Source organism: Odocoileus virginianus, chromosome 1 (genome assembly GCF_023699985.2).
Source record: "Odocoileus virginianus isolate 20LAN1187 ecotype Illinois chromosome 1, Ovbor_1.2, whole genome shotgun sequence".
In the NCBI taxonomy this organism is placed as follows: domain Eukaryota; kingdom Metazoa; phylum Chordata; class Mammalia; order Artiodactyla; family Cervidae; genus Odocoileus; species Odocoileus virginianus.
This window is the reverse complement of record NC_069674.1, coordinates 12,562,821-12,589,564: the sequence shown is the minus strand read 5'-3', so window position 1 is coordinate 12,589,564 and position 26,744 is coordinate 12,562,821. Positions and strand designations below refer to the sequence as shown.

Here is a 26,744-nt window from a genome sequence, read left to right as displayed (position 1 = left end):
GGAACTCTGCTTGGCCTTCTCACTTTTTCTGACTTTCCAGCCCCAGCAGGAAAATGTTCTTAAGAGACAGGCAAAAGCCAAGGGCCAGCTTTTATTTTTGGCATGGAAGGGCAGAGGAGGTGTTGGCCCTGGTTCCAGGGATGGGGCGCAGAGATGCCGATACACCTGTACTGAGATCTCTCTGGGAGCCGGCCAGGTTACCAGAGTTGGCAGCGGTGGGAGGGGCTCAGGAGGGTCCCCTGGGGGCAGCGGAAGTGTCTGGCGAAGGCTGGACTGTCGCTTAGGGGCCCGTGGACGCGAAGGGTAGGAGGGCTGTGAATGTCCTGAGGATCCTGGGTACTGGGGTCCCTACACATCACCTGGGGAGAAAAAGAGGTCCAGAGAGGGTGAGGAGATCATCAGGACACAGCAGACCTGGTGACCAGGGACAGCAGACAAAGACAAAAGCAGGGACAGCGGTGCTCCAAGGGCCTCATGGAGAAAGAAGATATTTGCCATTTGTAAGTCATTTAATCTGGCAGCGGGTATCTGGTGAGGTCAGAACTGTGTCATCACAACATCTAAAAGTGCCCTAGAGGCAGGTCTGTTGTGAGAACTCTGTGGGGGTCTTCAAGTGCCCCGAGGAACTGGGGACAGTGTCTTTTGAAGGAATACATGGCACTGGGCGGGGGGATATGTCAGGTAGGGACCCCACCTAGGGGTGGGGTCTCCTAGGAGGAATATAATCAGTGGATAGTCTGTTAAGGCTTTTTTGGAAGGGGTCTGTATTTCTAGAAGAAATGAGAGAAGACAAAAGTTGGTCTCATCTCAAGGAGGAATTTAGGAATGAAGTTTTTTTTTTTTGAAGGGAGTGCTAGACTCAGTAGAAGAATTTATAGTAGGATGAAGGATGGTCCCCAGGGCACTTGTGTGAAAGGGTGACAGTGTGGATTTGTGCAGCAGAGGGTTGGGGACATTGCCAGGAGATGTTTCAGGCAGGAGAGATTCTCTGAGCATTAACGGGAGGGTATTTATCTGACGTGGATTAAGCCCTAGTGGGAGATGTCGGCGGCTTACCTGGGCATAGCTTTGGAAGAAGAGCTGCCGGGGGCTGAGGTCTAGGCTGGGCAGGATTGTTTCCCCACGGAACAGTACTAGCCTCTTTTTGTATGCCTGGATATGAGAGTGGGATGGAGAATTGCCTTTAGGTTCCAGACCCGTACCCAACTGGAAGTCTGATGCCCTATATACAATATCCAAAACCAGCTCTGGTCCTTCTTCCCAAGTTCAGCCCTGAGCCTGATCTGAGCCAAGAGAAGACATCCTTGCTGTAAGATCGATGGATATCCAGGAAAAGAGGGCTTGTGGAGAGGGATGGGGGGAGTCCTCAAGTTGCCAGCTGTTCAGTAAGGATGTGAAGGGCAGAAAGCTTTGCCATGTTTGCATGAGGGATGGTGGAAGGAAACGCTGGTGACAGGCTGCCTATTCTGCTGGTAAAACTAGATCCCAGCCCTTGGGATGTGTTACCTCCAGCGCAACGGCCAGTGCCCCGGTGTCTGCAGCATCCTCCAGGAGCGTGCGGGAGACATCGAAGGAGGTTCCCTTGGGTGACGGTAAGGCAGTGTAGAGGCGTTCCAGGCACAGCAGCGCTTTCTGCAGGGCACGGGTGTCACAGGCCGGGCAGCCCCCAGGGAGTACTGTTGAAAATGGGGGCAAGCAGGGGAAACGGTGAGGCGTGATGCCGGGGTGAAGACGTGGGTCTTCTGCAAACTGCACTGGCTCCTGGGGAGCTGCGAAAGCTGCAGGACACGCCCACCTGGAGCCCTGGCACAGCCTCCCTGCCTCCCTGCCTCCTGCTCTGGGTCGACTTTGGGGACCTCATCCGCCTTCCCGATGGCCCCACCTGCCAGTGGCCTGCTGCTACTCACAGAGCCGGTCAAAGATGTGCAATAGCTCACGGGCCATAATACTGCCAGCGGCACCAAAGTTCACGGCTCTAGGGAGACAAGGACTCGTCTGACCCTCAGAATCCTTCCAAGGTTTGGTCCCTGTTCTCCAACCACAAGTCCCGTCCATCATTCATCGTAACACTGGTCCATGACTCTCAGGAGACTTCCTGCCCACCTCAGAGAATGGCCCATACCTCGGGTAGCCAGGGTGGAAAAACGGGGGTTGGAGGAGTCCGGCGGGGAAGACCATCATGTGGTCAGGTATCGAATAGTAAGCCTTGAGGCCCCAGGGGGGCACCTGCCACCTGTGGGAAGAGCACGCTTGAGCTCCAGCTCCATCATTTACCTGCAGTCTTTTCTGAAGGACTGCTGCTGCTCCCCCCATCCTCTGTTTCTTTCCTGGGAATTGCCGACAGCTCTCTGTGGGATGTGGTGTCTGTGTCTCCCCGGCTCTCATACCTGTGATTGGAGACAGGCTGCAAGAACTCCTGGATGACTCTGGCTTGGCGGGAGCGGAAGCAACTCAGGAAGGTCTGGAGGAAGCTGGGTCCAAGTTGTATCTGGGAGGAGGCAGGGCATGACTCAAATACATGGAGACAAATGTAGACGCACACTGATACACCCTGATGTGGTTGTCTGAACCAGACAGATAAGCCCTGACACTGAGACATCCCCACGACAGTGAAAAGCTAGTGCCAGGACACCACCATGTGCTACTGCAAACCAGCGTCACACGTACCAGCACACACACACACACACACACACACACACACACACACACTCAAGCAAGTCACACAAATGCATGGGTGTGAGTGTGCACACACACTCACCATGACCTGAAAAAGCTCTGTTTTCCTGCTGGCAAAACCTACAGTGTGGCTGTGTGTGCTAAGTCGCTTCAGTCGTGTCTGACTCCTTGCCACCCCACAGACTATACAGCCCACAAGGCTCCTCTGTCCATGGGATTCTCCAGGCAAGAATGGAGTGGGTTGCCATGCCCTCCTCCAGGGGATCATCCCCACCCAGGGATCGAACCCGTTTCTTTTACATCTCCTGCATTGGTAAGGAAGGTTGTTTACCACTGAGCCACCAGGGAAGCCCCATCGTGTGGCTGCTCGGCCATCAAGTCCAGCCAGCACCAGGGCAGGGAAGGGGTGGGTTAGGGTCAACCAGGGAAAATGACTGTCTGCTACTCAGGTCGCGCAGGGGATGAGGAAGCTGAGGATTAGAAAGGACCTGGCAAGGACAGGGACTCACGTCGTCGTATTCCTGTCTGGCCGGGTCTGGCTTCAGGGCCCATTCCGAGGGCCCCATCTTCACCTGCAGTTGGGTAAGCTGGGAAGAGACATGAAGGACGAGGACTCCAGCAACCTCGGCCTACCATAAGGACTTTCTCCTGTTCGCTGCCCTGTCCCCTCCTCTGGGAGTGCCACCAGGATGTCCGTGCGGCACGTTGGTGGTTACACTTGCCTCGAGCATCCTCTCCCAGTCACCGTGCTTTCCTGTTCCCACGCTCCGCTGACACCCACTACACAGCCCCATGCTGTCTCTTTCTCCTGGCCTTACCTTTGTCCTGGGCCTCTGCCCGGGTCTCTCCATCCATCCAGGGAACCGTATGAAGGTGACTGATGAAGGTATCCTTGATGGCAGTGAATAATTCCATGGCCTGCAGGCAGGAGGGTGCAGGGAGAAGATCAGGATCAGTCTTAGTCCTCGGTCCTGCCCACCGGCCCTCCAGGAATGGGCCTCGGCCCGGAGGAGCTGCCAGGAGGAGGAAGACCTCAGAAAGAGGAAGTGGTATCTGCTAGGTGAGCAAAAACTCAGGGCAGAGAGCTGTGGAGATGGAAAGGCAGTACCAAACACAGAACAGGAAGGTGGGGATGGGTGCCTCCTAAGAACCGATGGGGGAGACAGCTCCTTTCTGTGGGGAGACCTCAGCCTGCGGGGGAGACACCATCCTTTTGGCCAGGAAATCCATTCAGAAGGCTGGGGGAGGAAGAGGACCACCATCCCCTTCTCTGCTCTCAAGAGCCCTCCTCACACCATCTTTCTGGAGGCCTTCATCTCCTCTCCCCATCTTCCTGGGTTCGTCCACTTTCCAACAAGCTAAAGCCGTCCCAGCCTCACACCCTGACTGTGGAGTTAGCACTTCCTCCGCCATCTACCATCCTGTGTATTTCCTTTCTAGATGGAGGAAAATAGATGACAGCATCAGCAACCTGAGTTCAAACCTTGACTCCACTATTTGGGGTACCTGTGTGGGCTTGGGCAAATCACTTAACCCCTCTATGAAGCCTGGAATTAAAGCAGGTTGTGCAAATCGCTTGCAAGAGTACCACGCACATGGTAGCTGTTGGTAAGCATTCAGTAGTTGCCGTGGGCGCTTCTTGCAGTGATAACATGCCATTCTTACATCGTTTCACAAGTTGTTCAAAAGTCATAGGCAGACAAGGAGTAGGCTTAGAGGTCACGGAGTTCAGTTTTCTCATTTTATGGTTGAGGAAACACATGAGCAGTAAGGCTGGGAGGCTTGTTCAGGTTAGTGTGTGCCGCGCGGACTGTCTCGGAGCTAAACCGTGCAGACTCTGGGGGTGTAGCGTGTCCCTCTCTGGATTCTCTAAACTGCCTGGTTCTCTGACCACGGAAACCAGCAAGAAGGGCAAAGTGGAGAAGATGGGTTGGGTGGGAAGGGGTGGGGGAACATCGTCTGAAGAGGAGCCCTCACATACAGCACTTTGGGTGCTGGGTCTGAAAGTCTCCCGGATGAACAAGGTGGCCAGTGTGGGCTCGAAGAAGGCTTCTGTCTTCTCTATGCACATCATCCAGCGAGGGTGGGCCGGCTGCGGAGACAAAGCTGGAATGAGTGGCTCCTGCCAAGGGTTCTTCCTCATCCACTTCTCTGGGCCAGTCTTGCCTAGACCCTCTCCCCCGGGGACGTTCTCTTTTCTGGACTTCCTGGGTCTGTCTCCCTTCGGTCTATAAACCCTTTTGGTGACACACATGGGGCTTTTGTGCTAAGCAGTGAGGGGCTCAGAGTTTCTCCAGCATCAGTCATGAGGCTGGGCTGGGCAAACTATCCTTGTTTATTGCCTGTTGAATCTGAAAGCAAGGCCTCTGGGAGGCATCCTTCTGGATAACTAAAGGGCTCCTGGGAAGGACAAGACTGGATTCAACCCTAGTAGCTCAGATGGTAAAGCATTGGCCTGCAATGCAGGAGATCCGGGTTCAATCCCTGGGGCGGGAAGATCCCCTGGAGGAGGAAATGGCAACCCACCCCAGTATTCTTGCCTGGAGAATCTCATGGACAGAGGAGCCTGGTAGGTTACAGTCCCTGGAATTGCAAGGAGTCAGACGTGACTGGGCGACTAATACACAGAGTCCACCCTCTCACTTGGGCAGGTCTGCTTGCCACCTCGTCCCTGCCCACCACACACATCTCCCACCATGCGCATGGTTCAGGGATCCCGCTGAAGACACCCCTCCTCCCAAGCTTCTTTACCTAAACTAGGAAGTGAAGAAGGAAATTTTTCCCTGCCTCCTGCCTCCACCCCCCCTCCCAAATGGTAAGACCTTCTCTTATAAAGAAGAAAGTTCCCAGAGTGAAACTGAGTTTTAAATACCATATTCCTTGGTAGGAGAAGAGGAAAAAAGAAAAGACTAAATATATGCAATTTGGAGACCTAAGGAGCTTTCTGCCAAATCAGGGAAAAGAATATAGGATGAGGGGCTTCCCTGGTGGTACAGTGATTAAGAATCTCTGCCTTGCAATGCAGGGGATGGGGACGTGGGTTCGATTCCTGCTTGGGGAGCTAAGAGCCCACATGTCAGAGAGCAATGAAGTCCACACCACAAATGCTGAGCACGTGTGCTCCGGAGCCCACACCGTAACTAGAGAGTCCAAGTGCCACAACTAGAGATCCCACACGATGCAACGAAGATCCCGTGTGCTGCAACTAAGACCCGACACCGTCAAACAAATAAAACAAAATAAATATTTTTTGAAAAAATATAGGATGAGATGATGGACATCTTCAAAGGTGGAGAAACAGATAGATAAAAACTCAAAGAGGACTTTGGCAATCAGGGTGGTTTCAAACAGCAGGATGGAAAGAATAAGGAACAAGAGAGAGATGCTGGTGTGGATGGCATTGAAGAGATGACGCAGGGAAGGTGAGAAACAAATTCAAGGAAGCAAGAGTGAGGAGAGCTGAGCAGGGACTTAGGAAAAACATATTAATATGCTGATTTGGGTTGAGTGGGATGAAGTCACAAGACTTCCTTCCTGTTACTTCTTACCCGCCAGGGCCTCCTGGCAGGAAAGTGGTGTAGGCTGCCACCATACATTCTGGTCCTAAGGTTGGAGATTGCTTATGGGGCTTCCCATGGAAGAGGAAAGAGAAAGGAAGGTCAGTACTGTTGTTGTTGAAGACACTCCTGGGCCTGCCTATTAGAATAGTTACCTTTTTGGAGGTTGCTCCAGACCCAGTTGCCCACGTCTCTGTGTTCCTGTCTGCCCCCTCACCATGAGGTCTATTAAGGACCTTCTCCTGGTGAGTAGGGACTCAGACACTTTTGACACAGTATTAGTTGATGCTCTGAAACTCACAAACATGAAAAACAAATAGAAAGGCCCCTGGGTCTGACAGCAATGCCGGGGACAGGTGCAGACTCTGCTGGCCACCTTTGGGTTCATCTCCTGCAGCCTCCGGAGGACAAGCTCGGTTCTGAGACTGTTTCTCAGCAGACAGCTGAAGGGGGTGGAGGGCTGCACCCAGAACAGCAGCGAGCGCATGAGCCTTGAGCTTGATGATGAGGCTCTGCCTGCCCCGTCTGCCCCTCCTGGTTCTTGAGTTGTTTCCTGATCCCTTTTGCCGACACTTGCCCTTAGCAGGCTTTGTCAGCTCCACGCTAGGGCCCATAGCCTGGGCCATGGTAGACCCTGACTTGGTTCCTGAAGCATATGGAGACCACCTCGGGCCACTCACTGCTGTCCCTGCACCACTCTGTGACTCTTCAGGTCACAACTGTGCTGAGTCGTATGTTTTATATGCAGGAAAGTAACTTATAGGATCTATAAATGAATGTTAAGTCTCAGGGGTGGAGGTTGACAGGTTATGTATTCATCTGCTGGGGGTTATCAGTATCTGAGTTGTCTCAAAATGTGAGATGATAGAGTATACCATATTAATTGTAGAGAAAGAGAAAAAAAATCACTGTTAAAATATAAAAGATGGAAGAAATACTTCAAATCCAAAATAATGAGTCTCAATATATCAAGAAACAGAAAAAAAAAATTTGTAGGGATGGGAATAGCAAAGAAATGGATTGGGAGTTCAGGATTAGCAGGTGCAAACTATTATATAGAGAGTATATAAACAACGTCCTACTTGTTTATAGCATAGGGAACTATATTCAACATCTTGTGATAAGCCATAATGGAAAAGGCTATGAAAAACAATGTGTGTGTATGTATATATATATATATACATACACACACACACACAGAGCTGCTTGGGAGAACAGGGGAAATACTACCCAGAACGTGCTGTATAAATTATATATATATATATAAAACTAAATCACTTTGGTGTACCGCAGAAATGAACAAATACTCTAAATCAACTACTTGAATAAAATAAATCTAAAAAAAAAGAAAGAAAGATATTTGCAGATATAACCTTTGAACCATGAGTAATGACAAACATGACAGAAATCAAGAAAAACTCCAGGAGTCTGGAGGGAAGCAGATTTCTGTGCAATTTTCAGTAAGGGGAAAGTAGATTTTAGAGATTACAGGTGAGCCAGGAATCCTTAATGTGCATTTTGAAACACAATTCTAGAATGAATCATTAAACCGATTATTTTTGAACACTTGGAAAATAATGTGTAACTTCTGGGGCCCCTTGGTGGCTTCACTGACTCAGACAGTAAAGAATCTACCGGCAATGCAGGAGACCCAGGTTCAATCCCTAGATCTGGAAGATTACCTGGAAAAGGAAATGGCAACTCACTTCAGTATTCAGGACACGACTGAGTGACTAATAGTCTGAGGGCCAGTGGAGGATAACTGGGAATTAATAATGTCAAAATTATTTTCAAATATCATCATTTTTAGGGGTAACTAACAAGGACCTGAGGGCTTCCCAGGTGGCTGCCAATGCAGGAGTCACAGGAGATGTGGATTCAACCCATGGGTTTGATCCCTGGGTTGGGAAGATCCCCTGGAAGAGGAAATGGCAACTCACTCCAGTATCTTTGCCTGGAGAATCCCATGGACAGAGGAGGCTGGCGGGCCCCAGTCCATAGGGTTGCAAAGAATCGGACATGATTGAGCGACTGGGTGACAAGAACCTCCTGTATAGCACAGGAAACTCTGAACAGTGTTATGTGCCTGCCTGGATGGGAGGAGGGGTTTAGGGGAGAACGGAGACATGTATATGTACCGCTGAGTCCCTTCACTGTTCACCTGAAACTACCACAGCGTTGTTAATCAGTTATAGTTCAATATAAAATAGTTTTTAAAAGTAATGTGACTGTATGAATAAATATATTTATAGCACTAAAAATAAATGTCATCATTTTTAAAGGGGCACTAAATTAGAATGAAAAGTAGATCAAGTGTCACAAACTCAAATAGGGGCTGTGAGTTACCATAAATAACAGAAGCAGCCCAACATCAGAACCCCAGGACCAGAAGGGGTGATGGCAAACCCATATCCAGGCCTACTGGCTGCATCCCTCAGCTCCAGTCATCTGTTGCCCCGGGAGAAGGCTAACTCAGCACTCACGTTGAAAACAACAACCAAAAGGGCTGAAACTCTTTTTGTGTGTTATTGCCTAATTTTTGAAAGTCAGCCACTCATTAAAAGTTTGTAAAATCTTTAGAGTCCAACAAAACACACCCATGAGCCAGATTCATCCTCCAGGATCACAGCAGTTCTCCCTCTGCATAGAGAATTCAGCATTTACTAAATGTGAATTACTATAATAACTTACACCCTCGCACTTCAATTACACAAGCTGTATATAGGAGCCTGATGCCTGTTCTAATTCACAGAGCTGCTTGGGAGAACTGGGGAAATACTACACAGAACATGCTCTGTAAATTCTAAAGTTCTACTCCATTCTGTTGGTGCTATCTTGATTTAAAGATACCATCTGGTAAAACCATAAGTTATGTCCTCATGAAATCAGTGGAGAAATCCATGTTAAATAACAGTGTTGTTTGAGTGGATTCTGAACTGGCTGACCCAGAAGGGAATGTCAGTGATTAATGTTTCCAATTTAGTACCAGCTTCCCTAACTGCCCCACCGAACACTGTAACATGTCCACACTAGGTATCTCTCTCCCTCTTTCCTTTTTTTATTTTTTCATAACACTTAATACCACCTCCTGGTGACTCAGATGGTAAAGAATCTGTGTACAATGCAGGAGACCTGAGTTCGAATCCTGAGTCTGGATACCTTGGAGAAGGGAATGGCTATCCGCTCCAGTTTCTTGCCTGGAAAATTTCATGGATGGAGGAGCCTGGAGGGCAAGTCTATGGGGTCACAAAAAATGGGACGTGACTGAGTGACTAACACTTTCACTTTTTTTTTCCAATACCATCCAATGTATTTTATTTAGCTTAAGGTCTTTCTGTCTCTGTTAGAATAGATGCATTTGAGGACAGAGATTTCTATTATGTTCATGAAGAATCCAAAGAGTCAAGAGAAGCGTCTGGCATATAATAAGGTCTCAATTAATATTTGTTGCATAAATGGATTGCTGACTACACTGGTCTTCAATAACCTGAGTCAATACTCTTTCCTCTGCAGAATCTTACCAATAATCTAGATGAAGACGCAGTAAGCAAAGCCACAAATGACCCACAGCAGAAATCACAGATCACTAAAACAAAGGCTGAAATCCCCTGAGTAAACACAGATGTTGGCGTGAACGTAAATAGTTCACTCCTAACAGGCACTAATGTGAAGTTCTGCTTTTAATTTCCCAAACTCAGTTTCTCAAGTTTAATAAGAGAAAAACTTGGCTTGACAGCCATTTTCGCTGACTACATATACCCAAAATTAATAAACAAAATATGGTCAGATGAGACCTGACAGTCCTTCTGAATAAGAGCATTACAAATTGGAGTTCATTCAGAGGAACGTGGTGAGACAGCTGTAGTTCATAAACATCGGATAGAAATACACATTTTGGTCCAATTAAGGTCCAAAGTTTCATGGTGTCTTTGACTCCACTCCCCCTCTCACACCAAACATCCATCAGGCGACTGCTGCTTACCTACAGAATATGTTCTTTTAAAACATAAAATAGATAAATCCTTCTACAGGCCCCTGTTACATGCAGAGAAAAACCCAAGACCTTACGGTGACTGACCAGGGCCTGGTACAATCCCCTCCTCCCCTCTCTGATTTCCTCTCCCCACACTTACCTCCCCCCACCACGCTTAGTCACTTCAGTAGCGTCTGACTCCTTGCGACCCCGTGGACTGTGACCTCCCAGGTTCCTCTGTCCATGGGATTCTCCAGGCAAGAATACTGGAGTGGGTTACCATGCCCTCCTCCAAGGGATCTTCCTGACCCAGGGATCGAACCCATGTCTTCTGTATTGCAGGTGGGTTCTTTACCCAACTGTGCCACCTGGAAAGCCCTGATTTCCTCCCTACTCTTACTCTATATGCTTTCTCTGCTTCAACTGCACTGGTTTCCAGGCTGATTCTCAACCCCCCAGGCAAGCAGGACAGCCTTCCAGCAAGCCCTGTCACCTCTTCTCAGCCAGAGCCACCAAGAGGGTCCCTCACACTGCACCATGCTTCAGCTAGCCTTCCCTGGTCGCAATGAGACAACATTCTTTCCTTTCTCGGAAAACCCTTTCCTCTCCCTAGACACTGCTTCTTTACTTCCTACCTCCTGCTCAGCTATCTCACTGACCATTTAAACCCTCATCTCTCGCTCTTGGAAATTCTGAGAGCATCTAAATAAGATCTTTCTTAGAACACAGCTATACCCATTCATTTACTGAGCATATGATAGCTCTTATGTTACAAGGACAGAGATGAATGGTTGCAAGAGAGGTCACATAGACCACTAAGCTAAAAATATTTACTATCTTGATCTTTATAGAAAGAATTTGCCAAGGCATTTTTTGTTACCACCCACTATTTCTCAACCCTGCAGTTTGTGGTTAAAAATGTGACCTCACAGGTCAGGCAGACCTGTTCTAGAGTCTATTTCTTCACTTATGAGGTGTTTGGTCTTGGGAAAGTTACTTTGTCCTTTTGAGGACCTCAGAGCATTTCTGAGAGTAGTAAATAAAATAAGCACTGCCTGATATAGAGTAACTACTCAACGTATTCCAGCTATTATTATTATGTGGTGCCATCATATTTGGCATCATATTTGGTGCCATTCCAGACCAGGGAAAGGGCTTCAACAAGTCACAGAACTATCTGTTGGTAGAATCTGACTCAGCTTTTAAGTCCAAGGACAATTACACATCCTAAAAGCTTCCCTGGTGACTCAGTGGTAAAGAGTTCACCTGTTCAATGCAGGTGATATGGGTTCAATCCCTGGGTCAGGAAGATCCCTTGGAGAAGGAAATGGCAACCCACTCCAGCATTCTTACATTGGAAATCCCATGGACAGAGGAGCCTGGTGGGCTATAGCCCACGGTGTCACAAGAGTCGGACATGACTTAGCAACTAAGCAATAACAAATGGAGAGAGATAAGGATTATATAATATATATATGTATAGGATATACATATATACGTTTAGGATATATGTATGTATGTACAAAGGGTGATGACTTTAGAAATTCGTAAGCCTTCTAAATTTTTTTAAGTGTGAATTTCAATGTTGGCATTCTTATACCCTTCAAAAAGTACTACCAGGCCACAGTTCTGGATTTTACACAAAGTTGTTTGTTGCTGGGGATTTTCTAGCAATCCCAACTATGAGGGCTTGGGGCTCTGTCTCATCTGAGTCAAGAGAAAGACTGGGCAGAAGGCTCTTGGGGACTAGCTCACCTGAGGGAATATCCTAGTTAATTCTTTTTGTTTTGTGTTTTGTGGGTTTTTTTGTTTGTCTTTTGCAATGATTAAGCACACAGATACTGAAGCCTGAGTTCAAATCCTCGCTCTAACAACCCAGCAGCTATATCACCTTGAGTGAGATCCTTAACTTTTGGGTCTCAGTTTACCTACCAATAAAACAGGGACCACATGGTCTGTCCTCCTCATGGAACTGCTGTGAGAATCAAATCAACTCCCACATTTAAAGGGCTCAGAAAAATGCTTAGCACAGTTTAAAGTCTCCATAGGCAACAACTACATTCCAGACCCCGTGTTTACAATTCTCTTCTTCAAATTCTATAGATAGTTCAGATTTGTCAAAGCCATGAATTCCTCCAAGGCAGAGAAATGATCCACAAATTACTAAGAAAAGAAACCCAGTGATGCGCAAGACTGCCCTGAAGCTTCACAGAGGCTGGAGGGCATCTAATGTTCTAGATACTTCCTCTTACACTGGGATGTGTCCACCTAGGATTTCAAAGTTCACAGTCCTGAGTACGTCAGAGTGGACTTTGGTTAGTGGAGCATGTTTGGTACACAGCTCCGTGCTCTGATATATCAGAATCGGCATCACGAAGCCCACAGTGTGGCCGACAGACCCCGGGGGTGGTCAGGGATGAGCTCCTGATGAAGCATATCTGGACACAGAACACTGGAACCACCTAGATGGAGCGAAGGCTCCTGCCCACCACACCATGTCTCACTCCAGTGAACCCCAGGTCGTACGTCCAGCTCCTCAAGTCACAGTGCTCAGGATAACCCAGCAAATAGTCTAGGGGTCATGGCAAAGGAAAAGCAGTTCTTGATCAGCTTAGAGCTGTCTATCTAGATTTTAATACTCAGCAAAAGGCCCTGGAGATAGCCAGACATGTGCCCAAAGTTCTGCTCCCTGGCATCCCAGCTCTCAGTGTAAGCGCTGAGGGCTTCTGCGGAAGGCCCAGATGTTGGGGGACATCTAGTTCCCACGCCCCTTGCCGAGGGAGCTATGTCCATGTGTGCCCCCCAGATGGCAGATGCTCCATTAGCACTCCACCTGGGAGAATTCCTCCCCTGCTCTCCTCACCATGGGTGGGTGTCCTGTCAGTTCCCCCAATTTCTGGTTCAGCGATCTGTGTGCCTCTTGGAACTGACTGTCCAGGGCTGGAGAAAGTATCTTCACCAGCCCGAAGATCATGTGGCTTTGCAGCATGCCCCTGTGGAGAGAAAAGAGACCGATGGTAGACTCCAGGCTCTGGGAAAGCCCCCAGAAAACCCTCCCTTTGTATGTGTGTGTATATTAGTCGCTCAGTTGTGCCTGACTCTGTGCAACAACCATGGACTGCAGCCCACCAGGCTCCTCTGTCCATGGGATTCTCCAGGCAAGGATACAGGAGTGGGTTGCCATTTCCTTCTCTAGGGGATCTTCCCGACCTGGGGATTGAACCTGGGTCTCCTGCACTGCAGGCAGATTCTTTACCATCTGAGCTACGAGGGAAAACTTCTTTATAGAGAATAACTACTCAACATGTGAACACGTCAAGAAGAGCTTTTCTTTTTTTCTTGTTTACCCTAATTTAAAAACACTTCACTGTGAAAAAAATTCCAAAATGATTGGGATAGTAACATCAAAGCTCATGGATCACAGATCTCTTTAACCATTAAAATAATACTGAAAATGGGTGAGATATCATGAGAATCACCCAAATGTGACTCAGAGACATGAAACGAGCAAACGCTATTGGAAAAATGGTGCCCCCAGACTTGTTTGACACAGGGTTGCCAAAAACCTTTAATTTGTTCAAACAAACAAACAACAACAGAGTGAAATACAGCAAAGCAAAATTAAATGAGTTCTGTCTGTAATACGTTATCAACTATAGCCACCATATTATATTGGGTTGGCCAGAAGGTTCGTTCAGGTTTTTCCATAGTTGCTGTTGTTCAGTTGCTCAGCCATGTCCAAGTCTTTGTGACCCCATGGACTGCAGCATGCCAGGCTTCCCTGTCCATCACCATCTCCCAGTTTGCTCAAAGTCATGTCCACTGAATGAATGATGCCATCCAACCATCTCATCCTCTGTCGCCCCGTTCTCCTCCTGCCCTCAGTCTTTCCCATAATATCTTACAGAAAAACCAGAACAAACCTTTTGGCCTACCCAATATACTGGAGCCTGAGAGTGTTCATCTTATAACAGAAAGTTGGCACCCTTTCACCAATCTATCTCTATTTCTTCACCCTTCAGCCCCTGGCAACCACTGTTCAAAACTTTAGTCTGTTTTAAGAAGAGTTTTTCTATCCTGGTGGCTCAGATTCACCTGTAATGCAGGAGACCCGGCTTTGATCCCTGGGTCAGGAAGATCCTCTGGAGCAGGAAATAGCTACCCACCCCAGTATTCTTGTCTGAAGAATCCCATGGACAGCGGAGTCTGGTGGGCTACGGTCCATAGGGTCACAAAGAATTAGACATGACTGAATGACTAACACTTGCTCGATGTGGGTTGGCTTGGCGGTGGAGAATGACAAAAGAAAGAACCAGATGAAGAGGGAGACCTCTCAAGCCACAGTGGGGAGAAGGCTGGACTTCGATTTAACAAAACAGATTCAAATACTTCCACAACCGAGACACCTCAGCTCCTCTTAAGAGGCATCTTCTAAGATCACCAAAGCTGGGACCCAGGACTTTTCTCTGCCCTGCTCTCAACTTTCTCACTGGGTTTGACTTTTATCCTTACACAGATTGGTTTGCACCTGTGTGAATGGTTGTTTGCTTCCCTCTGAAGGAACTTCTAAATGTTGCTGCCACTGAGTTACCATGAAGAATGGCTTTGAGCCCAAGGTCCCGGGAGGAAGCCACTGTATCCGAGGGGTGGCCACACAGTCTCAGGGCCAGCAGTGAGCCCAACACAGAGCCTCACCCTCCCTCTCCCGACCTTCAGGGTCCATCAAGACCTTCCTGATCTTTCCCACAAGGGGCCCAGAACCCTCGAATACAGCTGAGGAGCAGCCTTTCCCCAGCTTTCCCCAGCCTTTGTCTCCTCCACCAACCCCTCCATGTGCCTCCTTCTCTCACCCACACCCCTCAGCTGCTGACAAGACACAAATGCCGCAAACGTCCTCTGCTCCATTCAGCACACCCTGTGTCTCACTGGTTACCTGGATCCCTCGTTTCGTCTGTGTTCTCTCGACCCATGCCCTCCAAGCCCCTCTTCCTATTTCCTCTATGCCCTCCTAGGCTGTCCATCCCACCCCCTCCCTGCCCTCACATGGCCCTGGATCGCTCCCATCCTCCTGCAAGGCCCTTACTAGTCTGCCTCCCCAGTGTCCTTTGTCCCTGAGACCTCCAGGTCCTCAGACTTTCTTTCCATCACCACCACCCCCACCCCAATGTGGAGCAAACCTGTCCTCTGACAGCTTCACCGCAAGCAGTTGCGACATGCTTTTCAAATACTCCAGGTCATGGACTGCAACGCGGTCAGAGGGGCTCAGAGCCATCGGTGCGAACGTCGCTTGCAAACAGGACAACCAGTCAATGGTCGGGGCCATTCTCTTAAAGGAGAGAGACAGAGGTTGGGGGCAGGGGGGACAGGAAAAGAGAGGGGGGTTCCCCTCCCTCAGGATAGAGGAGGGAGTGGGAACGGGGGTGGTTGAGAAAAGGATGGAGTCAGGAAAGTTAGGGGATGGACTAAGAATTAAGGAAGTGAGGAGAAAGAAGACGTGAAGATCAAGAAAGTTTGGGAGCAAGACCCTCATGCCCATCTTCTCCCAGTCCCTTTTCTCGGGGCACCTGCAGCTGGTCAATTGTGACCATCTCGAAGACCTTGTCCTGGGCACGCTGCTGCTCCCCAGACCCCAGCATCTGGTTCAGCTGTGAGTTAATGGCGAGGGAAAAGGAGGCGTGACTTTGCGCTTGGCTTTGGTCTCCTCCCAGCAAGGTTACCAGGCGATCCAGGTAATTCAGGTATTCCCGCAGGATCTGAGGGAAAGGCAACCTCAGTCACAGCCACCATCAACCCCTGCCTTTCTCCAGCGTCAGAGGTTAGGACCTTTGTCTGTGACACCATCTTACCTGGGTATAATTCGGTTCCTGCGATTGCTTGAGGAGAACGTCAAACTCTGGCTGGTCTATCTGGACACAAGAGAGGCTGAGAGAAGTGGGGAATGTGGAGGAAGGAGAGGCCAGGTGTGGGGCTATGGGGATGGACCAGGAAGGGGGACCCAGGAAATGGAGTGCAGGAGAAGCAGGAGAGCCAAAGAAGAGAGGGACTGGGGCTAAGGGACAAGGGGAAGAGTACCAACATGCAAACGTACAAAGAGGGTGTTTCAACTAGTTTGGGGGTGCTCAGCAAGAGAGAAGCATAATAACCCTAGGGAACTGTTGCCTGTGCCAGGGCCAGGGCCAGGATAAGTGGTGTGAGATGCCCATATTGGGTGCAAATAGCCAGGACACGGAAGCAAGTTAAATGTCCATTGATAGAGGAATGAATAAAGAAGATGTGGTACATATATACAATGCAATATTACTCAGCCATGAAAAAGGAATGGAATTGGGTCATCAGTAATGATGTAAATGGACCTAGAGTCTGTCATACAGAGTAAAGTAGATCAGAAAGAAAAAAAAATATCATCTATGCACACGTATATATGGAATCTAGAAAACTGTTACAGATGAATCTGTTTTCAGGGCAGGAACAGAGACACAGGCATAGAGAATGGACATGTGGATAGTGGTGGGGGTCGGGGAAGGGGAGGATGGACAAATGGAGAGACTAGGGTTGACATAAATGCACTACCGTGCTTCATGTGGATAGCTATTGTGCACCTGCTGTGTGGCACAGGAGCTCATCTCGGTGCTCTGTGATGACCCATAGGAGGGGGTAGGGGCTATGGGAGAGAGGCTCAAGGGAGAGGGGATATATGTGTACATCCAGCTGATTTACTTTGTTGTACAGCAGAAATTAATGCAACGTTGTAAAGCAATTATGCTCCATTAAAAAAAAAGAGGTACTGAAAACTCAGTAATCAAGATCAATCATATTTTCATTGAAATTTTTAAAATCTAAATTAATATAAACAAATGGGACCTAATGAAACGTAAAAGCTTTTGCACAACAAAGGAAACTAAGCAAGGTGAAAAGACAGCCCTCAGATTGGGAGAAAATAATAGCAAACGAAGCAACAGACAAAGGATTAATCTCAAAAATATGCAAGCAACTCCTGCAGCTCAATTCCAGAAAAATAAATGGCCCAATCAAAAGATTGGCCAAAGAACTAAACAGACATTTCTCCAAAGAAGACATACAGATGGCTAACAAACACATGAAAAGATGCTCAACATCACTCATTATCAGAGAAATGCAAATCAAAACCACAATGAGGTACCATTACACGCCAATCAGGATGGCTGCTATCCAAAAGTCTACAAACAATAAATGCTGGAGAGGGTGTGGAGAAAAGGGAACCCTCTTACACTGTTGGTGGGAATGCAAACTAGTACAGCCGCTATGGAGAACAGTGTGGAGATTTCTTAAAAAACTGGAAATAGAACTGCCATATGACCCAGCAATCCCACTTCTGGGCATACACACCGAGGAAACCAGATCTGAAAGAGACACATGCACCCCAATGTTCATCGCAGCACTGTTTATAATAGCCAGGACATGGAAGCAACCTAGATACCCATCAGCAGATGAATGAATAAGGAAGCTGTGGTACATATACACTATGGAATATTACTCAGCCATTAAAAAGAATTCATTTGAATCAGTTCTAATGAGATGGATGAAACTGGAGCCCATTATACAGAGTGAAGTAAGCCAGAAAGATAAAGGACATTACAGCACACTAACACATATATATGGAGTTTAGAAAGATGGGAATGATAACCCTATATGCAAAACAGAAAAAGAGACACAGATGTACAGAACAGACTTTTGGACTCTGTGGAAGAAGGCGAGGGTGGGATGTTTAGAGAGAACAGCATTGAAACATGTATGTTATCTATAGTGAAACAGATCACCAGCCCAGGTTGGATGCATGAGACAAGTGCTCTGGCCTGGTGCACTGGGAAGACTCAGAGGGATTGGGTAGAGAGGGAGGTGGGAGGGGGTATTGGCATGGGGAATACATGTAAATCCATGGCTGATTCATGTCAATGTATGACAAAACCCACTACAATATTGTAAAGTAATTAGCCTCCAACTAATAAAAATAAATGAAAAAAAATCTAAATTAATGCTTTAAGAAAATCCATACAGAATATAATAGTAAAACTTTGCTCATCATGCATTTCCCCCTAAAATCCACAATGTATTTTTGATCATTTTTAAAAATCATAGATATCTCCCCAAAAGTCTGCAATAGAGTTTTGATCCATTTTGGGAAGGAAAAAAAAAATTTTTTTTAATTCACAGTGAACAAAAATGTGATGTTTTGTTCATCGTGAGTTTTTGCATTGGTTTTGACATTTTAAAAAATATTTATTGAAATACTATTTGATTAGTGAGTTTTTGGTACCCTCTTAAATTCTGCACCCCAGGAAAATAGCCTACTACCCTCATGTGCCTCACTCTAGTTCTGGCACTGGTGTGTCCTTATCGCTGTCCTGAAGATTTTTTCTCCCATGTTTTTGGCTTGTCTTATCTGATTTCAATCCCATATTTCTTCCTGGAGCTATGATCTTTTCTGCTATCTTGAAAAAAGCTTTCACTTGACTCTTTTGTCATATTTCATGTCGAAACTTTAAAAACCTAAAAGTAATCTATGCATCTACTTCAACTTCCCTTCTTCCTAACTCCATACAAGCTGAATCCATTTTCATGATTGTTTTGATGTTATGTCTAGAAAATCAAACCAGGAAATCAACCCTGCGTATTCACTGGAAGGATTAGGGCTGAAGCTGAAGCTCTAATACTCTGGCCACCTGATGGGAAGAACCGACTCATTGGAAAAGACCCTGATACTGGGAAGGATTGAGGGCAGGAGGAGAAGGGGGCAACAGAAGATGAGATTGTTGGATGGCATCATCGACTCAATGGACATGAGTTTAAGCAAACTCTGGAAGATGGGGAAGGACAGGGAAGCCTCGTGTGCTGCAGTCCATGGGGTCACAAGAATCAGACAAGACTTAGGGACTGAGCAATAACAACGAGAAGGTTTCCAGTGGTGTCTCCTCATTCCATACTTTTCCGAGCTCAGAAGTCTCTGGAATCAAAGATGACTCCTCCCACCCGAACGGGCCTCTCCCCTGCTCTTTGTGACTCGGTGGAACTGGTTTGACTCCCACTTCCTGGCCCTTCTTCCTCTCTGGCCCCACCTCATTGGGGTGTCCCTTTTCAAGTCATTTTCTCCACCTGTATATCCCTCAAAGACCATTTAGTCTCAAGGTAAAGGGAGCCACCCTCCTTCCATTCACACCAAACCAACTCTGTGGGGTCCTTTTCTAATTTCTCCACTTCTTTTATTGATATTCAGTCAGTCACCAGGTCCTCTCCAATCACCATGGACCATCAATCTCCACTAGGATGAAGTTGTCTACATCCTCCTGGCCCCAATTTCCATTTCTGTCACAATCATCTCCATTTGGAATCAAGGTTGCTCAACTAGATTTCTCAGCACTTCCAGACTGACCTCAAAAGCCGCTGACTCTACCTGGGCATTATGTAAAACCATCACATTTGAAAGGCTTCCATAGCTGTTTGTTTTTTTTTTTTCCCCCTATTACGTCAAAAGGTATCACCTCGGTCTGATGTGGTAGGCTGGGAATAGTCAGGTTCAGCCTCATGTCTTCAGCCTGACTTTTGCCTCCCACCGCACCCCATCCCAACCCCAAATCCTCTGTTCAACAGACCAGCCTCCTCATTGACCCGCAGAAGGGTCATACTGTTCCTGGCTCCTCCCTAATATCAGGGCTTCCCTACAGCCCTTTTCAGTCCCTTCAGCTTCACTGTCACCTGGGTGAATCAACCAGGTTTCAGGGCTCAGCCCACATTCTCCCTTCTGAACTTCTCCTTAACGATTTCAGATCTTAACTAATTTCCCAAGGCCACACCAGTTACACTCCTCAGCACACCGTGTAGAGGTGAACTTGAGAATACCTCACAAGGATTATCAGTTCTTGTATATTCATGCTCATGTGACTTTGTGGAATTTTGGAAAGTAGGGGCCAAATATTTAGCATCACACTGCCTCCCACAATACTGATGCCAACAAGGTTTTAATTTATTAACCCACTCAATAAACACCTGGCGTGGCCTCTAGCTGCCTGGCCCTTTGCCAGGTCCCGAGGACCAGAGATGAATGAAGTGTGAGCCTGTCCTTAAGAGGCTGAGTCTTCAACACAGGGCTCAAAGCTGAGAGCACGTGAAATGGGAGGACAGAGAGGCCCACCTCCATCTCAGCCAGGGGGTCAGTGAGGACATCCTGGAAGGGATAGTCATCAAGACCAAAACGTGAAACGTAGGAATTCTCCAGGCTGAGTGTGCAAATTGAGGAGTGGTGCTGCAGGCAAAGGGAGCCTTGTACGCAAAGAACCGAGAACTCTCCTTGGAGCTATAAGTGCACGAGCTTGCCTTGGGGCATAAGGAGGAGATAAGGCTGGAGGAGTTTGTAAGAGGGAGACTTGCAAGGCTTCCTTAAGGATTAAGAGCCGGATCCTGATGACCCAGTGAGCCATTTAAGGCATTTAAACAGAGACAACAGCATAATTAGCTCTTGGTTTAAAAAGCTCCCTCTGGGGAAACTGAAAAGTAAATAAGAGAAGAGCAGTAGAGGCCACAGAAGGAATGAGTCCAGTGTCCAGGGATGATTCAGAGAAGCAACAAGGAAGACCAGAAAGATGGTCTTCCCAGAACTGGCCCTGATGCTCACTTCTCTCTCACCTCAAGTCCCTGGTTCCAACATTAACTAATGTCCCTAAAGATAACAGTGTGCTCACTCACCTAGAGCCAGACATCCTGGAATGTGAAGTCAGGTAGGCCTTAGAAAGCACTATTACCAACAAAGCTAGTGGAGGTGATAGAAATCCACCTGAGCTATTTAAAATCCTAAAAAATGAGGCCATTAAAGTGCTGCCCTCAACGTGTCAGCAAATTTGGAAAACTCAGAAGTGGCCACAGGACTGGAAAAGGTCAGTTTTCATTCTAATCCCAAAGAAGGGCAATGTCAAAGAATGTTCAAAACTACTGCACAATTGCGCTTATTTCATATGGTAGCTAGGTAATTCTCAAAATCCTTCAAGCTAGGCTTGAACAGCACAAGAACTGAGAACTTCCAAAGGTACAAGCTGGATTTAGAAAAGGCAGAGAAATCAGACATCAAATTGCCAACATTCGTTGGATCATAGAGAAAGCAAGAGAATTCCAGAAAAACATCTACTTCTGCTTCATTGACTATGGTAAAGTCTTTGACTGTGTGGATCACAATAAACTGTGGAAAATTCTCAGAGATGGGAATACCAGACCACCTAACCTATCTTCTGAGAAACCTGTATGCAAGTCAAGAAGCAACAGTTAGAACCTTACATGGAACAACTGACTGGTTCAAAATTGGGAAAGGAATAAAGTGAAAGTGAAGTCACTCAGTTGTGTTGAACTCTTTGTGACCCCATGGACTGGCATGGTCTACCAGGCTCCTCTGTCCATGGGATTTTCCAGGCAAGAGTACTGGAGTGGGCTGCCATTTCCTTCTCCAGAGGATCCTCCCAACCCAGGCATCGAACATGGGTCTCCCGCATTGTAGGCAGATGCTTTACCATCTGAGCCACCAGGGAAGTCTACGTCAAAGCTATATATTGTCACCCTATTCATTTAACTTATGTGCAGAGTACATCATGTGAAATGCTGGACTGGATGAATCACAGGCTGAAATCAAGATTGCTGGAAGAAATATCAATAACCTCAAATATGCAGATGATACCACTCTAATAGCAGAAAGTAAAGAGGAACTAAAGAGCATCTTGGTGAGAGTAAAAGAGGAGAGTAAAAAAGCTGGCTTAAAAATCAATATTCAAGAAAATAAGATCATGGCATCTGGCCCCATCACTTCATGGGATATAGAAAGGGGAAAAGTGGAAATAGTGACCGGTTTCATTTTCTTGGGCTCCGAAATCACTGTGGACAGTGAATTACAGCCATAAAATTAAAAGACACTTGCTCCTTGGAAGAAAAGCTCTGCCAAACCTAGATAGTGTATTAAAAAGGAGAGACATCACTTTGCCAACAAAGGTCCATGTAGTCAAAGCTATGGTTTTTCCAGTAGTCATGTATGGATGTGAGAGTTGGACTATAAAGAAGACCGAATGCCAAAGAACTGATGCTTTTGAATTGCAGTGCTGATGATTCTTGAGAATCCCTTGGACAGCAAGGAGATCAAACCTGTCAATCCTAAAGGAAATCAACCCTGAATATTCATTGGAAGGATGGTGTTGAAGCTGAAGCTCTGACACTTTGACCAACTGATGGGAAGAGCTGACTCTTGGAAAAGACCCTGATGCTGGGAAAGATTGAGGGCAGCAGAAGGGGATGACAGAGGATGAGATAGTTGGACAGCATCACTGACTTAATGGACATGAGTTTGAGCAAACTCCAGGAGATAGTGAAGGACAGGGAATCTTGGCATGCTGCAGTCCATGGGGTCTCCAAGAGTCAGACAGGACATAGCGACTGAACAATAACAACTAGAAAGTTAAGTCACTTTCCTGGATTGCACATTTTTTGGTCTAAGAACAAATTGAGGCAGGCCTGCATTTTTGCCAGCGCATTCCTCACCTGGATGACTGGCAGGTATGGAGGGGTGGGAAGAGGTTGCAAATAGGCTCTGAAGAATGGGAAGTGACCATATTGACTCATCAGAAGGCTCAAAGTTTGGTTAAAATCTGACGGAGTCCAGTTACCAGGGGTCGGCCAGCCGCCAAGCTGGGAAGAAAAGAAACAGCGCTCAACACAGGGATACAGTCTCTCAGAACACATCCCTCACCAGCTGACTTCTGACTACATCCTGACTTCTACCCTGAGTCCCCTGCCCCTTCTAGGGCTCCACCTCTGTCCCCCTTTTCCTACCTTCAGCCAAGGTCTTGTTATGTCCACAGATCATTGCCATGTCCACCTCCCTCCCAAACCCTTAGGAAAGAGATCCATCCTCTATGGGCAAGAAAAAATGGCAGCCCTGGGCACACATTGGTCTTGTGTGCTTTCTGCATCCAGAAAAGTAGATGTGCCAGTCTCACCTCCTCAATAACCTGTCTGAGGGGACCGGCCCCTGCTATCTCAATGGCATCCGTGTTCATGCAGGAGTTGTAGAATCCAAAGGCTTTCTCCTCCCCAGGGCCCAGGCGCCAGGAACCTGGAGTTTCTAGAAAGGAAGCGGGGGAGAGTTAAAGGAGTGAGGCAGCTTGGAAACAAGCAGGGAGGATGGGAGATGGAAAGGTTATAGGCAAGGAAGGGAAGATTCCCAGGGAAAAGGAGGGAAAGGGAGGAACCCAGGGATGAGGATGAGGGGAACAATTTCTTTTTTTTCTTTTTTGCTCTGCTGGGTTCATGAGGTATGTAGGCTTCATTAGTTGCCCTGTGGCATGTGGGATCTTGGCTTCCCAACCAGGGTTGAACCTACATTCCCTGCCTTGGGAGGCAGATTCTTTACCACTGCACCACCAGGCAAGTCATGAGCTAGACCAACTTGTTGGAAGAATAAGAACGTGGAGAAGACAAAGAGGAAGATAAAGAAAAGTTGAGGAAATTCCCTGGTAAGGACTCTGCATTCTCACTGCCAAGGGCCCAGGTTCAATCCTTGGCTTGGGGGGCCAGTGTGAGTAAGATAGATCCCATATCCCACAAGACAAGTGGAATGGCTGCCATAAAAAAAAAAAAGAAAAAGAAAGGAAAGCAAATGTGAGAAAGGCAATAAAGAGGAAGAGACAAGGGTGTGGGGGGAAGAGATGGAATAACTGGAGTATGGAAAAAGCAGAAAGAGTAGAAACGAGAGGTAAGAGGGAGATGAGCGAAGGAATCAGAAAAATCAGGGAATTCAGAGAACTTTCGAGGGATTGGAGTGGAAGAGCATGAGGAAGGGTTTGGTAAAGGCAAGAAACTGGTGAGGGCTCCCCTAGTCCGGACTCTCCCCTCTCTCTGATCCCAGTAGACAAACACACACAATTACCCAAACACACACCACTGGAGCCCTCCACCCTCTCCTATCTAACCCCACTCACTCAGGCCCCCTGATTTCTTTCATTCTTTCATTCTACCCACAGAATCTGTCTGAAGGGTACGTTTTCTTTTTATCTCTGTACCTTACATGAAAGCCTGGCCCTCTGCTATGCAGGGAGTACCCATCTCCACTCCTTCCCATCAAAAGAAGGAGGGCAAAGGGAAATATTTGTTTCTTCCAAATTCCGACTGGTACTGTCAACAGGTTCCCTGGGCTCCCTTATAGAGAAAAGGCATCTTTTTGGTTGCATTCTCATCCCTTCGTCCTCCTCATCATCCAGCAACATCCTGGGAACACCTTCCTCCTTCCTGTGTGGCCTGGGTTCCTGCCTCACGGTTCGCCTCTTGGTTCATTTCAACAGAACCACCATCCACAGAAATCTTCCTGCCTCCAGGGTTTGTAACTTGGTCCTCCCCTTCCCCCAGCATGTCTTTTGTGATCTTCTGTATTCCTTACCTTAACACAACCAGATAAAGCCCCTCATCACTTCTCACCCACTCTGCCACTTCTTTCCTCCCACCGTCATCTCCAATCACCCATCTCCGGCAGCCCAGTTTCAGCTTCTTCCACTTCAACTGGCAAGCCATGGTCCAAGGTTTCAGGGAGGACAGGAGATGACTGTGAGAGCGGGGATCTGGGGGATGATGGGAGTGAGAGGGTAACACTCACAAGGGAGCATTAGGGGACAAGAAGGAGTTGAAGGCTGGAGGATGAGGGCGATGGGGAGAAGGATTAAAGTGCAATAGGTGTTGAGGAGACGCCAGCGTGGGAAGACATCGGGCACGGGGTAGAAACTGAAAATATAAGGGAGATAACACAGATATCTGTGGATGGATGGGAAAGGTGAGGGAATAGGGACTAGGTAAAGAAATGAGGATGAGAGGGACCAGAAGAGATGGAAGAGAGGCAGGATCTGCTGTGAAATGTATGACGATGGAGAAGCTAATCGAGCAGGTCCCTAGGAGCCAGTGGGGCATGGTACAAATTGGCTGTTCCCTAGCCACGCAGGCTTGGGAGGGACATCAGTGATCATCCCAGGCTCCGCGGCACCCACAGCAAGAGAACCTTCCATCCTGATTCCCTTACCCAGGATTCTTCGAACTCGGCGCTTGTTCTCCTCCTCAAGAGCCTGAAAAGGACTGCCGGTCCTGTTGGCGTTTCCGCAGGCGAAGCTAAAGAAATCAGTGCAGGGGGCCACACTGGTGTTCCCAGAGGCCAGGTAGAGAGCCAGGAGGTCCTGACACACAGATGTCTTGCAAGGGGCTGTGGGGAAAAGCTCAGAGCTGTGAAAGAGGAAGCGATGAGGACTCCCCCCGAGGGGCTAAGCAAAGAAATGTCTGGTTAGGGAAAGGGACAGAGACCCTGATGAGGAGCAAATCGTCTGACTGATGGGCAGGAGAGGGATTCAAGGGGCACGAGGCTGGGAACCCGGCGCCCCCAGGAGTCAGGATGCATGGTGGGTCTCGGGATGATGGATGGTGGATGGGGAGTAGGTTGTGGGGGGATCTAGGATCTCGCTTACAAGGACCACAGCCCTGGAACACGTAGCCCCAAAGCAGCAGAGAAACACCAAGGATTATACTGAAGAGCAGAAGGGTCTTTAGCGCCCGCAAGGTCTTTTGCCACCATCCATCCTGTGCGGTGGGCAGCTCCTCTTCTGGAAATTTCTGTGCAGAGAACCAGGAAATAAAAAACACATGATGGAGAGGATTGGGATGGGGGAGGGAGGGGGAAAGGAGGAAGAAGAAACAGATAGTTGGTGCTGGGGTCCCCTGGTACAGAGATAACGCCCCTTATCCTCCTGAACCCAGTCTTCTTTGGACCCCTGGGAGCTGGAAGGGCTGTCAGAACGCTGCCCTGAGCACTTACCACCCGTCTCCTGCGTGTCCCCGATCCACTTGCTTGCTCAGTCCACATGGCTCTCCCCACCGACTCTTTGTCTCCACCCTCCTGAACTGGAGGCAGGACAGAGAAGCTGGTTCAGGAAGGAGGTGCATCACGGAGAGTTATATCAGGTCATTTTGAGACTTCCTGCCCACCTGCCCCCCTACCCCCCCTCCACCCCCAGCACACACACATGTATGCTCATCCCAGGGCAGTGCTTCTAGGCAGGCTTCAGAATGAAACTGTCTTCCTGAGGTTCCCCCACTCCCTCCGTCACCCGTCACCTGCCTCTCCTCCCCGGTTCCTACTCTACAAGTCCCACATCCCTCCTCTCTGGAGGGGGACAGGGGATGCACGCGCGCACGCACACACACACACACACACACGTGCACACACACACACACACACACACACCAGCCGGCTCTACCTCCCACCCTAGGCGTCTGACTCCCAAAGGGAATGGCCTTCTCCAGGGTACTTGCCGTCTGTCTGGCCGTCTCTCTTACTCTCAGAATCCGTCCTGCTTCTGCTCTAGGTGCTGAGTCTGAGGATGGGGATTCAGGAAATAGCCTCTCTCTGACCCCCCACCCCAGTTCCTTTTTGCTGGAGAAAGGGCGCATGTGCCACCCGCAGTCCCTGTCCCCACACACATGCTACTGGCCTCTGGGTGGAG

At 48.0% G+C, this 26,744-nt stretch overlaps 1 protein-coding gene across 1 annotated transcript; it reads right to left on the bottom strand.

Moving 5' to 3' along the window:
• Positions 1-73: 73 nt before the first annotated feature.
• KEL (Kell metallo-endopeptidase (Kell blood group)) lies at positions 74-26,181 on the bottom strand. The gene is made up of 18 exons (XM_070462987.1): positions 26,057-26,181; positions 25,710-25,854; positions 25,274-25,450; positions 23,208-23,332; positions 22,750-22,896; positions 16,053-16,112; positions 15,771-15,959; positions 15,384-15,532; positions 13,070-13,199; positions 4,658-4,768; positions 3,495-3,594; positions 3,186-3,289; positions 2,388-2,488; positions 2,123-2,233; positions 1,908-1,975; positions 1,507-1,676; positions 1,057-1,152; positions 74-359 (listed from the first exon to the last, which is right to left on the bottom strand). Exons 1-18 carry the CDS (start codon positions 26,102-26,104, stop codon positions 198-200), a joined length of 2,193 nt encoding a protein of 730 aa, XP_070319088.1. The 5' UTR covers positions 26,105-26,181; the 3' UTR covers positions 74-197.
• Between the last annotated feature and the right edge of the window lie 563 nt (positions 26,182-26,744).